The sequence below is a fragment of the Salmo salar genome, chromosome ssa29 (assembly GCF_905237065.1).
Source record: "Salmo salar chromosome ssa29, Ssal_v3.1, whole genome shotgun sequence".
In the NCBI taxonomy this organism is placed as follows: Eukaryota; Metazoa; Chordata; class Actinopteri; order Salmoniformes; family Salmonidae; genus Salmo; species Salmo salar.
Genome location: NC_059470.1, coordinates 21,040,539 through 21,059,072, shown reverse-complemented (window position 1 = coordinate 21,059,072; position 18,534 = coordinate 21,040,539). Strand labels below are relative to the sequence as shown.

Here is an 18,534-nt window from a genome sequence, read left to right as displayed (position 1 = left end):
GTCTACAGTATGGATCTGTCGGGGCGGTATGCATATTGGAGTGGGTCGAGGGCACGTGTCAAACTCATTCCACGGAGGGCCGAGTGTCTGATGGATTTTGCTCCTCCCTTGTACTTGATTGATTAATTAAGGTCTCTAATTAGAAAGGAACTACCCTCATCTGGTCGTCTAGGTCTTAACTGAAAGGAAAAAAATAAAAGCAGCAGACACTAGGCCCCCCATGGAATGAGTTTGACACCACTGCTGTCGGGATGATGGAGTTGATGTGTGCCATAACCAGCCTTTCAAAGCACTTCATGATTACATATGTGCTACAGGGCAGTAGTCATTATGACAGGTAGTCTTAAGAGTTCATGGGAACAGAAATGATGGTGGTCAGCTGGAAACATGTGGGGATTACAAACTGGAGAGGTTGAGAATGACTGTGAATATGCCTGACAGCTGTTCTGAGCATGCTCTGAGAACGCGTCCTGGAACACCATCCGGCCCTGCGGCCTTATGAGCGTTGACCTGATTAAAAACCTTATGGATGACCCACTTGGGAAAACAGTCATTTGTATGCTGCGATGAGGGCTCTACCTGAGTGGTTCATATGGCAATGAAAGCAGATGAGAATGAAACATGGGTTGTTTTGTTTGGCTGCTGCGTTTTAACTTGCTCTAGTGTATTAGAGTGTCTGCCAAATGACTGGGTGTATTGGGTGAAATGTAATCATTCAGTTGAGCTCTATTGAATGAGTACTATTTCACTATGCCATAGAATGGATTTTAGCTATGTACAATAGAACAAATAAACCTACTTGTTGTCCTCTGTGGGGTGTGTGAGGATACTCCCCACTTTACCACACAAACACCATGAAAATATAGATGGGAATCAAACTGAGCTATATACAGTAGATCATGCCAGGTTTTATTTTAATGTGAAAGCATTGGTCTCTTACCTTTCCAAGCCCAGCTGTCGAACCGACTTCTCCCATGTTGAACCTGAAAAGAACACAAAATATAGACGTCAAAATCCTCGCTCAACAGAGTGGACCATTATTCCAAACTCCTGAGGTGGACTTAAGATGGCAGCTGCTCAAATGGCAGGCTTTCATGAAGCACTTTCTGTTATCCCACAGAGCCTTCCCATCATTCAACCTGGAGTGTTGACAACCTGAGCCCCATTAGAATACACTGAAAAGTTGAAGTTGTACCAACCCATCTTTGACTCGATAAACTTTCTATGCCTGCACAGGGATGCAATCCCACTTCAGACACCAATGTGGCAGATCTTTCAAATGATATACAGACTACATGAACAACTTAACCTTGAATCCAATCGTTTCACATGCACACTGACCCTCCTTAGGACGGTAACACAGATCTAAACCATATGTTAGCAAAGGTAAACCACACACACACACACACACACACACACACACACACACACACACAGAGGCAGCCGTGCACCATCGACAGCCACTTGGAACGCCCTCCGTCTCACAGTTAGTTGTCATCCCGTGACTCACATGACTCATGCATTTGGCAGACAACTCCTCTCTCTCGTCTCTTCCGCCTCTTTGTGTGTTTATGACACGAAACTCCGCTGTCCGCCCGCACGTTGATTTAACGACTCAGGGAAAAACAAAAATGTTCTTGAAAGGCTTTGGACTCCTGGGCTTTTTGTTTACAGAGACAGTTCCAGGTGTGTGGAGGCCCCCCTCTGGACGGGAGTTGTCTTACTGCCAAGTGCCAACTCCCAACACACCGCCCCCCTGCAGCTGATCTGAGGATAGTTACCCTAACGACAGATCAATGAGTCAGTGCTCAGGCGGCTAATTAGCTCTGTCATTAGCTCGTTAACTGCCTGGTTAATAGGCCCTACTCGGATGAGAAGACATGTTCACCACTGGGATGACTGATGGCCAATTCCTGTTTAAAAAAGGAATTTAACTGCAGCATCTACTATGCTGAGAAAGTACTTTCTGTACTTAACTTGAAATTATTCAACTTTATCAATAATACATTTCTTGGTAACACTTTACCTTAAGTTGCCCTAATATTTATGTAACTAAACAGTAACAACTGAAGTAACAACATTGTATTAACACGTAATTACATATTAGTAACTCATTTGTAATAACATGCTAATAGAGCTTAGCCATTTCTCTAAAACACACTGTCATCATGGTGTTTTTTAATGGTAAGTTTGCAAACATTGGTTGTGGTAAGTATAATTGAAACTTGGGTATCATTATGGTAAGTGGGGAAATAAGTATAGCCAGTTATAATTGTAATGGCTTAGCAGATCATAAAAAAAGAAGACACATTTTTACAGAAACTCAAAAGGGGTGATTTATACTAATTAACACAAATTTGGATCAGATTGTGCAAGCGGTGCAAACAGATCTGCAAGGAAGATGGATTATTTTAAATATGCTATTGGACCAACAGATCTGGCTAATTAATCTATATGGGCCACATAATGATGATCCACACTTCTTCTAAAATATATATAATAATCTATTGAGCTCACAAGCAACGAAATAATCTATTATTATGATTGGAGATTATAATACGGTTTTAAGTACCTCAACGTATCATAAAGGAAATCACTCACTGACCCTGTATATAGCTCAAACTATACAAACTATCACCCTCAAGCACTTAAGGAGATTACGAAGATCATGGATACATTAGAACTAGTGGATATATGAAGGTTGAAAAACCCTGACCTAGGGAGATATACGTACATGAAGGAGGCTTAATCAAGCTAGCCGTCTTGATTACTTCCTAGTCTCGTTCTTGCTGGCAATTTGTTCTTAACTAAGACAAAATAATTCATAATTAACTTTATTTTGCACAGCATATCCCCTTATTGTATTGGACACTTTCAAATGTACTTTTAGAGGCCATTCAATACAATACTCATCATTAAAACAACAGCAGTTTAGATCAAAAGAGATTTGACTAATAAAGGAAATAGAGGAAGTAACAGAGCAGGTAGATGGTAATGGGAACTGTACTATAGAGGCACAAAATAGGTTAGAGGAAAAACACAAAGAAATGGAGGTACTTATTCAAGAACGATCAAGTGTAATGTATTACAAAAATAAAGCGAATTGGATGGAAAATTGTGAAAAATGCACAACCTTTTTCTTGAATCTCCACCATAGAAATTCTACCAAAAGGAATTTACAGAAACTCGTTATAAATTATGGAGTTATCCGTGATTCACAAATGATATTTTGAAAGAGGAAGCAAAATATTGTCACGTCCTGACCATGGTAAGCTTTTATTTTCTATAGTAGAGTAAGTCAGGGTGTGACAGGGGGGTTTATTCTATGTGTTCTATTTCTATGTTCTTAGGTTCTAGTTTTTGTATTTTTATGTTGGTTTGTTTGGGATGATCTCCAATTAGAGGCAGCTGGTCGTCGTTGTCTCTAATTGGAGATCATACTTAAGTAGGGGTTTTTCTTCCTGGGTTTTGTGGGTGATTATTTTTGAGTAGTGTTTGTTTCTCCTCTGCGTCACGGTTTGTTGTTTTGTCTATTCAGTTATTTGATGTATTGCAAAGTTTCACAGAGAAAATAAAATGTGGAACTACACACACGCTGCACCTTGGTCCTCTCCTTTTGACAGCCGTGACAAATATTTTAAGCATATGTTTTCTTTTCAGTCTCCTCCATTTCCACTGAATGATCTTTTCATAATGTAAAATTAACACATTTACAGAAAGACCTGTGTGAAGGCCAACTTACAGAATAGGAACTTTTTGAGGCAATAAAATATTTTCAGCCTGGAAAAACACCAGGACTTGACGGTATACCAGTAGAGGTATATCAGACCTTTTTTGATGTACTCAAAGATCCATTATTGCATGTTTTAATTACTCTTATACAAATGGTAGACTTTCAGGTACTCAACAAGATCTGATTTCATTACTACTAAAACAGGACCTAGGTGGCAAGTATAAAGATCCAATCCATTTAAAAAACTGGAGGTCTGTAACACTTCAATGTTGTGATGCGAAATGCGAATCCTGGCGAAATGCATAGCACATACACTACCGTTCAAAAGTTTGGTGTCACTTAGAGATTTCCTTGTTTTTGAAAAATAGTAAATAATTGTCCATTAATATAACATCAAATTGATCAGAAATACAGTGTAGACATTGTTAATGTTGTAAATGACTATTGTAGCTGGAAACAGCAGATTTTTTATGGAATATCTACATAGGCGTACAGAGGCCCATTATCAGCAACCATCACTCCTGTGTTTCAATGGCACGTTGTGCTAGCTAATCCAAGTTTATCATTTTAAAAGGCTAATTGATCATTAGAAAACCCTTTTGCAATAATGTTAGCACAGCTGAAAACTGATGTCCTGATTAAAGAAGCAATAAAACTGGCCTTCTTTAGACTAGTTGAGTATCTGGAGCATCAGCATTTGTGGGTTCGATTACAGGCTCAAAATGGCCAGAAACAAAGACCTTTCTTCTGAAAATCTATTCTTGTTCTGAGAAATGAAGGCGAGAAATTGCCAAGAAACTGAAGATCTGGTACAATGCTGTGTACTACTCTCTTCACAGAACAGTGCAAACTGGCTCTAACCAGAATAGAAAGAGGAGTGGGAGGCCCTGGTGCACAACTGAGCAAGAGGACAAGTACATTAGAGTGTCTAGTTTGAGAAACAGACGCCTCACAAGTCCTCAACTGGTAGCTTCATTAAATAGTGCCCGCAAAACACCAGTCTCAACGTCAACAGCAAAGAGGCGACTCTGGGATGCTGGCCTTCTAGGCAGAGATGCAAAGAAAAGCCATATCTCAGACTGGCCAATAAAAATAAAATATTAAGATGGGCAAAAGAACACAGACACTGGACAGAGGAACTATGCCTGGAAGGCCAGCATCCCGGAGTCGCCTCGTCACTGTTGACTTTTAGACTGGTGTTTTGAGGGGTTAATGATAAAAAATAATTTATAAAAAAAAACACTATGAGGGACTAGCTAACATTATAGTCATTATCCTCAAAATGAACCTCCCTGGCTCAGCTGTTTTGATGCCAGCTACCAGCAAGTACTTGTTTCTCCCTGTGATGGATACAGCACCTGTGCTATGGCGAGGTACACTATAAGCAATGTATGTGTTGCTGTATGTGTTGCTGTATGTGCTGCTATCGGCAGCTAGACAGCGGACCATGAACATTTCCTTTAAGGATTCCACAATGTATATTGTTCCCTTGCAGAGGCCATGGTTAAGCTAATAAAGAGGAAGGGACACACGCGCTTGTTTCATAGACAGTTTACTTTACGACAGTTTCTCGCTTACAACATGTGCACCTTTTCTTCTCCACTTCCTCCCTCACTCCCTTCTCCCTGTTATTTTATGGTTATAATACAGCCTGGACATTGTCTATGAGAGAAGGCTACAACCACAACGTACTGCAATGATGAAATGCAGCCAAACCAAGATCATATATCCAGACGAATTTATTCTCGCATTAATACAATATTACAGACACAGATTTATGCCGGGCCATGGGAAAATGTCATGCGTGTTTAACAAGTTGTTTTTCTAACTACGATGCATGGAGGTTGTCTGACTCAATCTGACGTAGCGACTACAGGTTTTCAACGTCTGAAACGCCAGGCATCACAGGAGTCATGAGGACTGGTGCCTTGTGCTGCTTTAGATTTGTGTGTTTATATTTCTGGACGCTTATAGTAGGAGTAGCAAAAAACTGGGCTGACAGGATAGGCCAACTTTAGATTTACAGTATAAAATTATAAAAAAAGTTACTTACAAAGCTCTGGTAAAAAAATAACCTCTAAATTTGGCTCGTAATGTTTGTCTCACAGGCTCACGTCCGAATTAGAGGCTCATCCATGTTTCTCAAACGTCAAATTTCAAAGCGTTTGGTTACTTCTCTGTATTGTTCCAAGATTAAATTGAGGCATTAACTCAGAATTCTTAAGGTAGGGGTTAAGGTTTGGGATAGGCTTTAAACAAAAATATCAAAAACAACTTTCTATCGCTGGATTCAAACATGCAACCTTTGGAAGCATAGGCAGATGCTTATGCCAATCCATCATCCCCCTCCACAACGCCATAGCAACACCAAAGCATATTTGAAGGTAACAGCACTTACTGTTGCCCCTAGTGGCCGGTTTCAACAACATCTCCCGATGTCCTCAGACATGGATGGACGTCAAATACTGACTTGTATCACGGGTGACCTGCCTACTAATATCCCAGACAGGCAAACTAACAGGTGTTACTTTTCTTAGCATTCTCCATTAGTAAGCTGCAGCTAAAGTTACAGTATAGGCCTACACATTACACGAAAGAGAGAGAGAGAGAGAGAGAGTGTCAGAGAGAGGGGAGAAAGTGAGAAAGAGAAAGAGAGGAGAAAGTGTGAGAGAGAGATGTATACAGAGAGAGAGAAAGGAAGGAGAGAGAGTGAGTGGGGGCTTTGTGGAGCAACGTTATGGTTACAGGAGCTGTTTGGCAGCTCCCTGCAGATGGGTGCAGTGGCTCGGAAAATGAGGGAGCGCAATAATGTGGTGCCGCGGGAATAACGTAGCGTTATAATAACGTCCAGGGCTGCAGGCAATAAGCCTATACAGCCCCCAGCGCAAATAGACACACACACACACACACACATTACACACACCAGCCACAATTCAGCTCATTAGTGAAGAAACACCTCATTGAACGCAGCTATAATATTTAGTCATGGCATCAGTGCTCAAATACATAATTGTGGATTTTAAAACTGCAAATCCCCTGTGTATTTTCACCCGGTTGAAATTAAAACAATCTGTTACTTTTGTTATGAACAGTAGCCAATGAAACACTAGCCATGTCTAAACCATGCCTCGTACTATAGTTGTGTTAACTGCACATTGTTTGTAATAATGATTTGTCTACCACTTAAATCACGAAATTGAATTACCATTCATGACCACTATTTTCTTTCATAGTCTTTTCTCTTTGATAGCTGATGTGTACACATTCAATGCAGTAGTTTATACTGTATGGTGGCGACTAGAATAGCAGACGCAGCAACCTGTCTAGAAGAAGCCATATCTAGACTATAGTGCGGTGTGGTAATCCTATCTGGATATCACTGGGAGAAAAGCACTTCAATTAGACACAAGCGGCCCATCAAACAGCCTGGTGGATCAGCGAAGCCTCAGAAGTAGTAATTATAACATTTGTCTGTCAACAGCGATACAACGCCCCTGCTTAGATCACACTACATACCTGGATTAGCCTAACACTGATTACTGTACATAGTGAGTATAGCACAGATTCACTACTACTTCCCCTTAGCCTTTCTGTCTCTATCTCTCTATGATGTCATGGTCACAGAAATGGTGGAAGTCACCTGGGTATTCGGTCATATGGTTAACTCAAAGGAGGTAGCCAATAGAAGAGTGAAAATGAGGGATCCAGCGTTTCCATATACAGCAACGGGAGATAGGAAGGAAACAAGGAAGGTAGGAAGGACAAGGAAGCACGAAAGGACTCTAAAATAAAAACGCCAAAACCCAGGAAAATCCTCAATTTGTGATGTGTCAAGGGAGATGAAAAGAGTTTTATTTGTGATGTGTTAATTCGAGACAGCTTGTAACAGTTCATTTCAAAATAACAATGAGCAATTCAGAAACACCTGTGGCAAAGACAGTCTAAAAACAATCCCTCAACTCCCCTGGCAGCGGTTTCCTTCTGCTGAGAGGGAGGTGAATGTTTTCATATGGCTGAACATGGGTTATTTTACAGATGATGGCTGTTTGGATAAAACTATGCCTAAAAGTCTTACAGAACATCATAGAAATCTATTAAACCAGACTTCTACATGCCTCGATAATGCTTCGACAATGTAAACAAACTGCGGACGAGACACCTTGTAAAAACCTGCTAACTACCAACTACCAAGGAAATGCTTTCAATTTATGTGCATTGTGGGATTCAATTGCAATTAGGTTATTTTGGGGGGGAATATCATAGAAAGAGGTCCTCCGTGGATATATTAGCTACTGAATAAAGAGCTAATAGTGTTTTGGTCGAGGAACAGACATTGAGTTTTAGTGTATTTATGTCGGTGGAGGAGGACGTAAAACATAAAGGCCTCTTCCTTCCTGGAAGTCTCTTATTAATGACCTCATCCTAACCTCTACTTCTCAGTATTTGACTGAAATATGTACCGGTATTCCTTTTGAGTGCCAGTACTGTTTATATTTAGGGGCAGGAGCTCCACAATACTTCGGAGATAATATTCTATAAGAGGAACAGGAGATCAAGCTGTAGAACATTTGAGGTGCCGTTCCTCAGTTCCGGTGAGCTCCTGCCCAAATCAAGCATGGGACAGACTGACAAACGGACGGACGTACACCTGGCAAACATGGCTGCCGCTTGCTCGCTGACTGACCAAGCACATATCCTAGTTAGGCTAAGGCAGTAGAGGGCAAAACCGAGGGGCCCACTCAAGGCAAGGCTGGGGCCACTTAGTCGATCATTTGAAACAAGATGTTTTGAAGATTTCACCACTCTTCTCTGGTCATTAGTCGTGACAAGGGGTGAAATGCAGATAAAGAAGATCCGACTGAACCTCTGACAGAGATGCCTTTCACTTCCCACCTTCACACGCCTACTGTGGGACATGTCTACAATGTTGTTATTGCGTTTGACACATTGTTTACATTAGTAGCTACTGGAAATTGAAAGTTGTATCCTCTCCTTTGTAAGCCATCTGTACTGCTACCTACGTACCTATGAAATGTGGGCCATGGTGTTATATGTATTTTTAGAGTGAATTGGGCTGCGCATCCTGGGGAAGATGATTCTTATCGCAGGAGACGCAGCGCTATTGACGACAAACACAAAACAAGAAAATAGGAGTCATGTTTTGGACGTTTGTTATTTTCGCTGGCAGCTCTTCAATGTGATGATAGATGAAAAAGTCTTGTTGCTGGCGTCTGAACAGCTCAACTGAGTCGCACACAAAACAAAGGACTATTAATGCAGACAAGGCACACAGAGAGAGAACAGAGACGCCTACACCGTACACATACAGTTCCAAAAGCACTCTTTATTCTGTACCCGCTGCCTGCTACACTTCTACCATTTCTAAAACTATTTTCTACTAGTACCGTTGAATAAAACAAAGAGAATGGTTGGCACGCAATAAAATAGACTTGTTTAGCATTTCAAAATACACTTATTGAAATCAACTTAACTTACCCCACATTATGGATATGGCTTTCTCGAAGGAGGATTTAGTATATGCCTACTAGAAATGTACTTCCAGTATAAGTGTTGACTGGATGCTTCACAGTACTTTCATCTTACTTCACATTACAAGGGCAGTTCTGTAGACTAAACTATCTCGGTTGTACAGTATATGTAGTGTATACTTCCAGTAATTGGGCCAGTGTCTGTCTTCACATAGCCGCCCTCTCTCTCTCGCCACAACACTCTCTTTTAGCAGCCAGGGTCATTTTTCATCCCTCTTTCATCTCTGACCTCACCTCAGGTTGCCTCCACAGAAGGGCCGCTTGTTTTCGCTCCCTACGTCGCTCCTGAACTTCCCTCTGCGCTCTAAGTGCCACACCGGCAGCGGCAGCATTTGCAGCTGCACATTTTTACGGTGGAGATTGAGATTTATCCCCTGCCAACAGCCATCGCTGAGAGGAAGATGTCATTTTTGCCACAGCCCAAAACAATGCACCAACCTCACGTGGGTATGCAGTGAGGATATGTCACCCAACAGGCTGTGGACCAAGTGGAGAGGGTGATCAGTGAAATGTTCCTAAAGTTTTATTAGTGTCTTGTGTTAATCTGAGGTCATGTTGACTGGCCACCCCTCCCCCTCAAGTCCCCTTACAGTGCCGTACACTCACCGCCACGACACACTCAAAGGCCCCTTGGACCTGGGGTGAATGTAGAAACAAAGGAACTGTTGGGCCATCAGATAACGTTCCCTGTGTGAAGGAGCTTCTTCTTTTGGCTTCCCCCTAGCTAGCGCTGTGATGTCATAGGTGGTTACTAACAGGGGTACTAAACATAATACAGAGCATCAAACGCTGTCAGAAGTGAAAGTTAATGTGGGCATATCTCACATCTCACATAGCTCAATTGAAAGGCTGGTATTCAACCAAATCCACGCTTTGGAAAACTTGCATTGCAACAATACATGTTACAGAGCCAAGAAAATACCAAAAAATGATGTAATCATGACAAGATCATATCAAACTCCCTTTTCCGCAGTGCAAGATTAGCAAGGTGTGAATTTGATGGACGCTGCCTCCCTTGCAACTCCATACAGCACAGTACATCCCCAACCAACCAGGATCATTGTAAGGTTCTCCTGTCAGCAGTAAACATCCCGTGACACAATATGAAATAGTAGACTCCACAGCTATGAATAGCAATAAAAGTAGGAATGCCGAACCTCGTGATAAACCATGGTGCGAAATACTTAAAATGAGCACTAAAATGTTTGTTTTAAAGCCCCATATGATGGTACTGGTTCCCCTCACTACTCAGATACAGCAGAACATGCACCGAGTGTACAAAACATTAAGAACAGCTGATTTTTCCATTACACAGACTGACCAGGTGAATCCAAGTGAAAGCTATGGTCCCTTATTGATGTTACTTGTTAAATCCACTTCAATCAGTGTAGATGAAGGGGAGGAGACAGGTTAAAGAAGGATTTTTAAGCCATTAGACAATTGAGACATGGATTGTATGTGTACAATTCAGAGGGTGAATGGGCAAGAATGTATGTGTGTGTGGAAGGGTCACAGTTGCTTTCCCTGATGTTTCAGTCAGGCCAAACAACAATACCAAGTATAATTCAATGTGTAACTTTAGGCGCATTGGATGTGGGGAAGGGTTTGTGTTTGGTTCACATAGTGGTAATAGAGACCATGTTCCTCATAATGAGTCTGGTTAACAAATTGAGTCCAATCAGCTACTGTTGAGGATTGTAATGAGTGTTTCAGAAGAAAAGCACATAAGGATTGGAAGGGCCAGTACATAAGGATTGGAAGGGCCAGTACATAAGGATTGGAAGGGCCAGTACATAAGGATTGGAAGGGCCAGTACATACAGATTGGAAGGGCCAGTACATAAGGTTTGGAAGGGCCAGTACATAAGGATTGGAAGGGCCAGTACATAAAGAATGAAAGGGAAGGGCCAGTACATAAGCATTGGAAGGGAAGGGCCAGTACTGTCACGCCTGCTCCCGCTTCACCTCTCTGGCGCTCGGGGGCGGCAGGCTGTCCTTCTTTACACACACCTGTCACCATCATTACGCACATCTGCGCTCATTGGACTCACCTGGACTCCTTCACATTTTGATTGCCTTCCCTATATCTGTCTGTTTCATCCAGTGTCAGCATTATTGTCGTAATGTCATTTTGTTCTCCCCTCCAGACGATTATTGTTTTTTTATATGTCCGTTTTCCATTAAATGTTCACTCCCTGTACTTGCTTCTCGTCTCCAGCGTCGATCCTCACAAGTACATAAGGATTGGAAGGGCCAGTACATAGGGAATGGAAGGGAAAGACCAGTACATAAGGATTGGAAGGGCCAGTACATAAGGATTGGAAGGGCCAGTACATAAGGATTGGAAGGGAGGGCCAGTACATAAGGATTGGAAGGGCCAGTACATAAGGATTGGAAGGGAAGGGCCAGTACATAAGGATTGGAAGAGCTAGTACATAAAGATTGGAAGGGCCAGTCCATAAAGATTGGAAGGGAAGGGCCAGTACATAAGGAAAGGAATGGAAGGGAAGGGCCAGTACATAAGGAATGGAAGGTAAGGGCCAGTACATAAGGATTGGAAGGGCCAGTACATAAGGATTGGAAGGGAAGGGCCAGTACATAAGGAATTGAAGGGAAGGGCCAGTACATAAGGAATGGAAGGGAAGGGCCAGTACATAAGGATTGGAAGGGCCAGTACATAAAGATTGGAAGGGAAGGGCCAGTACATAAGGAATTGAAGGGAAGGGTCAGTACATAAGGATTGGAAGGGCCAGTACATAAAGATTGGAAGGGAAGGGCCAGTACATAAGGAATTGCAGGGAACGGTCAGTACATAAGGATTGGAAGGGCCAGTACTGTAATTTTGCCCCTAGTACAAATACTTCTATTTCCTCAGAGCTCGGATTGATTTCCGCTTTAGAATTACTGAAATTAATTAATTGTTCGGGCAAGTGTAGTCAATACTTCACAATGAATTGCACTGAGCGGATTTTGCGTAATTGTTCTGTTTGATTTTTCTTATCACACCCAAGAGTACAGTCTATAGTGTCCACTATTATTTACCCAAGAGTACAGTCTATAGTGTCCACTATTATTTACCCAAAAGCACTGTCTATAGTGTCCACTATTATTTACCCAAAAGCACTGTCTATAGTGTCCACTATTATTTACCCAAAAGCACTGTCTATAGTGTCCACTATTATTTACCCAAAAGCACTGTCTATAGTGTCCACTATTATTTACCCAAAAGCACTGTCTATAGTGTCCACTATTATTTACCCAAAAGCACTGTCTATAGTGTCCACTATTATTTACCCAAGAGCACTGTCTATAGTGTCCACTATTATTTACCCAAAAGCACTGTCTATAGTGTCCACTATTATTTACCCAAAAGCACTGTCTATAGTGTCCACTATTATTTACCCAAAAGCACTGTCTATAGTGTCCACTATTATTTACCCAAGAGTACAGTCTATAGTGTCCACTATTATTTACCCAAAAGCACTGTCTATAGTGTCCACTATTATTTACCCAAGAGTACAGTCTATAGTGTCCACTATTATTTACCCAAAAGCACTGTCTATAGTGTCCACTATTATTTACCCAAGAGCACAGTCTATAGTGTCCACTATTATTTACCCAAAAGCGCTGTCTATAGTGTCCACTATTATTTACCCAAAAGCACTGTCTATAGTGTCCACTATTATTTACCCAAAAGCACTGTCTATAGTGTCCACTATTATTTACCCAAAAGCACTGTCTATAGTGTCCACTATTATTTACCCAAGAGCACAGTCTATAGTGTCCACTATTATTTACCCAAAAGCACTGTCTATAGTGTCCACTATTATTTACCCAAAAGCACTGTCTATAGTGTCCACTATTATTTACCCAAAAGCACTGTCTATAGTGTCCACTATTATTTACCCAAGAGCACTGTCTATAGTGTCCACTATTATTTACCCAAAAGCACTGTCTATAGTGTCCACTATTATTTACCCAAAAGCACTGTCTATAGTGTCCACTATTATTTACCCAAAAGCACTGTCTATAGTGTCCACTATTATTTACCCAAAAGCGCTGTCTATAGTGTCCACTATTATTTACCCAAAAGCACTGTCTATAGTGTCCACTATTATTTACCCAAAAGCACTGTCTATAGTGTCCACTATTATTTACCCAAAAGCACTGTCTATAGTGTCCACTATTATTTACCCAAGAGCACAGTCTATAGTGTCCACTATTATTTACCCAAAAGCACTGTCTATAGTGTCCACTATTATTTACCCAAAAGCACTGTCTATAGTGTCCACTATTATTTACCCAAAAGCACTGTCTATAGTGTCCACTATTATTTACCCAAGAGTACAGTCTATAGTGTCCACTATTATTTACCCAAAAGCACTGTCTATAGTGTCCACTATTATTTACCCAAAAGCACTGTCTATAGTGTCCACTATTATTTACCCAAAAGCACTGTCTATAGTGTCCACTATTATTTACCCAAAAGCACTGTCTATAGTGTCCACTATTATTTACCCAAGAGTACAGTCTATAGTGTCCACTATTATTTACCCAAAAGCACTGTCTATAGTGTCCACTATTATTTACCCAAAAGCACTGTCTATAGTGTCCACTATTATTTACCCAAAAGCACTGTCTATAGTGTCCACTATTATTTACCCAAAAGCACTGTCTATAGTGTCCACTATTATTTCTGCTCATATCTGTTAATTGCATTCTGACTACAACTGACTCCAGCATTGCCACAACTTTCCACAGTACTGTGTTTGCCAGTGAATTTTCATCAGTATTTTGGAATTGTCCCGGGGTATTTGACAGAAAAAAGGCTGTTAACGCAGCTGTTTACAACAGCACAGCATTGTCCTGTCTAGACAGGGTTTAGAGTTGATACATATTTCCAACCGTTCATCAAAGAACTAGACTATTTACACATCGCACACAAAGTTACACTCTAGTTTTTCAAAACTTGGTGAATCGCTGAAGTTCCCTGATTGATTGTTTTCGTTCTGTCTTTTGACATAACACCGTGCACACTGACACTGGGGACGAGTCCAGACTGGCGTTTCAAGGGGTATTTATGCAACTTGAAGACACCGCCCTTCAATTTTTATGATTGTACTCGACACATGTGAAACAGACAGCCTTCACTCTGAATTTTCGGTGGGGGGTTTGAATGCACTTCTGTCAGGACAGCATGGGAGTGAGGGAGTTTTTTGTTTTCATTATGTTTATCCCCATCTTGAGTGCAGATGTTGTGGCTTTATATTGCTACTCAGGGAGAGTTGTGCCAGTAGTTTGCAGCAGCAGCAATAGCGGGGCCTGTGTTGGGCCGCGGCCCAGGCCGGGTTTCGGGTTCTGGTCTGAACACCCTGGTGTCGGGGCCAGTGGGTAACCTGACCCAGGCGTGGGCTGGGCTGTGACCTCTGCTCACCCCCACCCTGCAGCCCCAACCAGCCCAGGTGCCACTTACTGGGGTAGCTGCTCACAGACTTCAGCCTAGGTACTGCTGTATTCCAAGTAATGTATATCAATGTGGGATATACGGCATATCGACATGTAAATCCAATCAATCCATTTAGAACCAGCAAATAGCCACCAGTGGCATTAATACTGCATTCCTGGTCAAGAACATTTTTCAACCCCTAGCAATCCTTTAGGAAAGCATGTAATGTTATGGCCGATGTTAAGGGTCAGGTGTGAGACAGCTGTGTGTGTGTGTGTGTGTGTGTGTGTGTGTGTGTGTGTGTGGCGCATGTGAGTGTTTGTACATTCCTACACATGTGCGTGTGTGTAAACGAGGTAGACCTGACATCACACTGTGCTGGGAGTGTAGTAGAGAAGGTTGATGCTCACAGTTGAAGTTGGGTTCTAGGTTGTCTCCTGCTAGCAGACTGTTGACGGTGACCTGGTAGATGATGTGCAGAAGCAGGAAGGCTATACTGGTGAAGCACAGGGACTTGAGCAGGCGCCCTGTGTGGCCTGAAAGAGAGAGAAACATGATCATCTAAGGTTTTTCAGATACCGAGGTCATTCAAGTGTATATTTCAGACTCACTGAATGTCTAACAAAACTTAAATAGTAGTAGTGATGATTAGGCTACTTCCAGTGGTGGAAAAAGTACTCAACTGTCATACTTGAGTAAAGATATGTTAATAGAAAATGACTCAAGTAAAAATTAAAGTCACCCAGAAAAATACTACCTGAGTAAAAGTCTAAACGTATTTGGTTTTAAATATACTTAAGTATCAAAAATAAATGTTATTGCTAAAATATACTTAAGTGTCAAAAGTAAAAGTAGAAGCATGAATCATTTCACATTCCTTATATTAAGCAAACCAAACGACACAATTTTCTTCCTTTTTTTATTTACGAATAGCCAGAGGCACACTCCAACACTCAGACATAATCTATAAACATAGCATTTGTGTTTAGTGAGTCTGCCATATCAGAGGCAGTAGGCAGATGATCTCTTGGTAAGTGCGTGAATTGGACCATTTTCCTGTCCTGCTAAGCATTCGAAATGTAACGAATACTTTTGGGTGTCAGGGAAAATGTAAGTAAAAAGTACATTATTTTCTTTTGGAATTTAGTAGAATAAAAAGTTAAAGTTGTCAAAAATATAAATAGTAAAGTAAAGTACAAAAATGGACTTAAGTAGTACTTTTTACTTAAGTAGTATTTAAGTAGTATTTTTACTTAAGTTTTTTTACACCATTGGCTACTTCTTGGTTGTATTCTGGTTTTACTGGAGTTTAAAGGTTACTAGAGCATGAGACAAATTTCAACTTCACAAGGATGTCAACTAACAATGTTATTGCAACATAAACTTCATAACTAATCTCATATCATTAGTTAGGCTGTACTTTAAACTCAAATTGATTCAACCAAATCCTATTCCATTCATCACAGACCTGTAAACAACCAACTATTAGCAGCCCAATGATCCACCAACTGTAGGGTAATGTTAGAATCCAGTCATTAACCCAGTGGAGACCCCACAGCCCAGTTATAGGGTTGATGGTTTAATCATCTTATCCTGTCTGGTCCCATCCTAACAGGCCAGGCCTGCAGTAATCCACCTCCATTACTCCTACAGGCTTCTCCGCTGCCAAGGGCCAGTAATATCCCAGTGATATTTTTGGCAGCCCGGTGGCCGTCCGTCATGTGTAGACCAACCTAAACACACGGTGAGCTCAATGCCAGTAAAGTAAAAGTAAAATGGGATGCATAAAACAGAGCTCAACACCTAGAAATGATTGGTCAGCTGTCTGGTTTGCCAGCTGAATTGTTTTATTTAACCCAGTAAGTTGACTGAGAACATTCTCATTTACAGCAACAACCTGGGGAATAGTTACAGGGGAGAGGAGGATTAGGTAGCCAAGGACAAGTAGGTTGCCATGGTGGTATGACAGCAAGATTGGGAATTTAGCCAGGACACTAGGGTTAACACCCCTACAATAAGTGCCATGGGATCTTTAGTGACCACAGAGAGTCAGGACACCCATTTAACATCATATCTGAAAGACAGCACCCTATACAGGGCAATGTCCCCAATCACTCCCCTGGGATATATATATATATATATTTTTAGATCACAGGAAAGAGTGCCTCCTACTGGCCCTCAAACATTACTTCCAGCAGCATCTAGTCTCCCATCCAGGGATTGACCAGGACCAACCCTGCTTGGCAAACCAGCAGTTGGATACAGCGTGGTATGCTGCTGATTTAACAGGCTGCTTAGAGATGTTGATAGGAGTGATTATGGGAGGATGCAGAGGTCTAGATGTGTTGTAGGCAAAAGCATCATGAAGCAGGGGGAAAGTGAGCAAAGAAGAAGCTTCTGAATAGAAATGATTCAGCCTGTTCAGTCGATTAGTACAACACAGCATCTAACCAGGAAGCAGAAGAGCCCACTCAGTTCATGGCAGATCCAAACAAGATGTTGGCAGGGTTTCATCAAAACAAACAAGTACATGTAATATTCCTTACTATGGAAACATAACTCTAAGGAAGATATCAAATTAAGCTGCCAAATTGGCCCCTTCCATTTAGCTCAAACCTTATCAAAGACAGGCAGTGACACTAGCTCAAAGTGTGAGAGAGAGCTGAGAGTGGCTTAGCTGAGTGTCAGCCACTAACTGTGGAGCTGTCAGGCCCTTGACACAGAGCACGAACGCACTCCTGTAAACTCCCAAATTGCCACTTCCATCTTTCTATTACACTAATAGGAAAAAGGGTTCCAAAAGGGTTCTTTGGCTATCCCCCCTGGAGAACCCTTTTTGGTTCCAAGTAGAACCCTTTTTGGTTACAGGTAGAGAACCCTTTTGGGTTCCATGTAGAACCCTCTGTGGAAAGGGTTCGACATGGAACCCAAAAGGGTTCTACCTGGAACCAAAAAGGGTTCTACCTGGAACCAAAAAGGGTTCTTCAAAGGGTTCTCCTATGGGGAAAGCCAAAGAAAATTCTAGATAGCACCTTTTTTTCTAAGAGTATAGCATTCGTGATCTCACTTCTGACACCAACGCCTTGTGACTCAGATGCAACTTCCAAAGATGTGTGATGCTGATATGGACACTCAGGTAAACTGTATCTGTCATGTAGAGAGTGTGACTTCCACATTTAATGATGTTACAGTGAGGGAAAAAAGTATTTGATCCCCTGCTGATTTTGTACATTTGCCCACTGACAAAGAAATGATCAGTCTATAATGTTAATGGTAGGTTTATTTGAACAGTGAGAGACAGAATAACAACAAATAAATCCAGAAAAACGCATGTCAAAAATGTTATAAATTGATTTGCATTTTAATGAGGGAAATAAGTATTTGACCCCCTCTCAATCAGAAAGATTTCTGGCTCCCAGGTGTCTTTTATACAGGTAACGAGCTGAGATTAGGAGCACACTCTTAAAGGGAGTGCTCCTAATCGCAGCTTGTTACCTGTATAAAAGACACCTGTCCACAGAAGCAATCAATCAATCAGATTCCAAACTCTCCACCATGGCCAAGACCAAAGAGCTCTCCAAGGATATCAGGGATATCAGATATCTCCTCCGCTCTCTCCACTGGCTTCCAGTTGAAGCTCGCATCCGCTACAAGACCATGGTGATTGCCTACGGAGCTGTGAAGGGAACGGCACCTCCATACCTTCAGGCTCTGATCAGGCCCTACACCCAAACAAGGGCACTGCGTTCATCCACCACTGGCCTGCTGGCCCCCCTACCTCTGAGGAAGCACAGTTCCCGCTCAGCC

At 41.6% G+C, this 18,534-nt stretch overlaps 1 protein-coding gene across 1 annotated transcript in view; it reads right to left on the bottom strand.

The window, feature by feature from the left end:
• LOC106590335 (piezo-type mechanosensitive ion channel component 2-like) overlaps window positions 1-18,534 on the bottom strand; it is a 156,859-nt gene that overhangs the window by 93,053 nt on the left and 45,272 nt on the right. Inside the window, 2 exon segments of the mRNA XM_045710585.1 lie at window positions 941-983; window positions 15,138-15,263. Of these exon segments, the coding sequence (XP_045566541.1) occupies window positions 941-983; window positions 15,138-15,263 (169 nt within the window).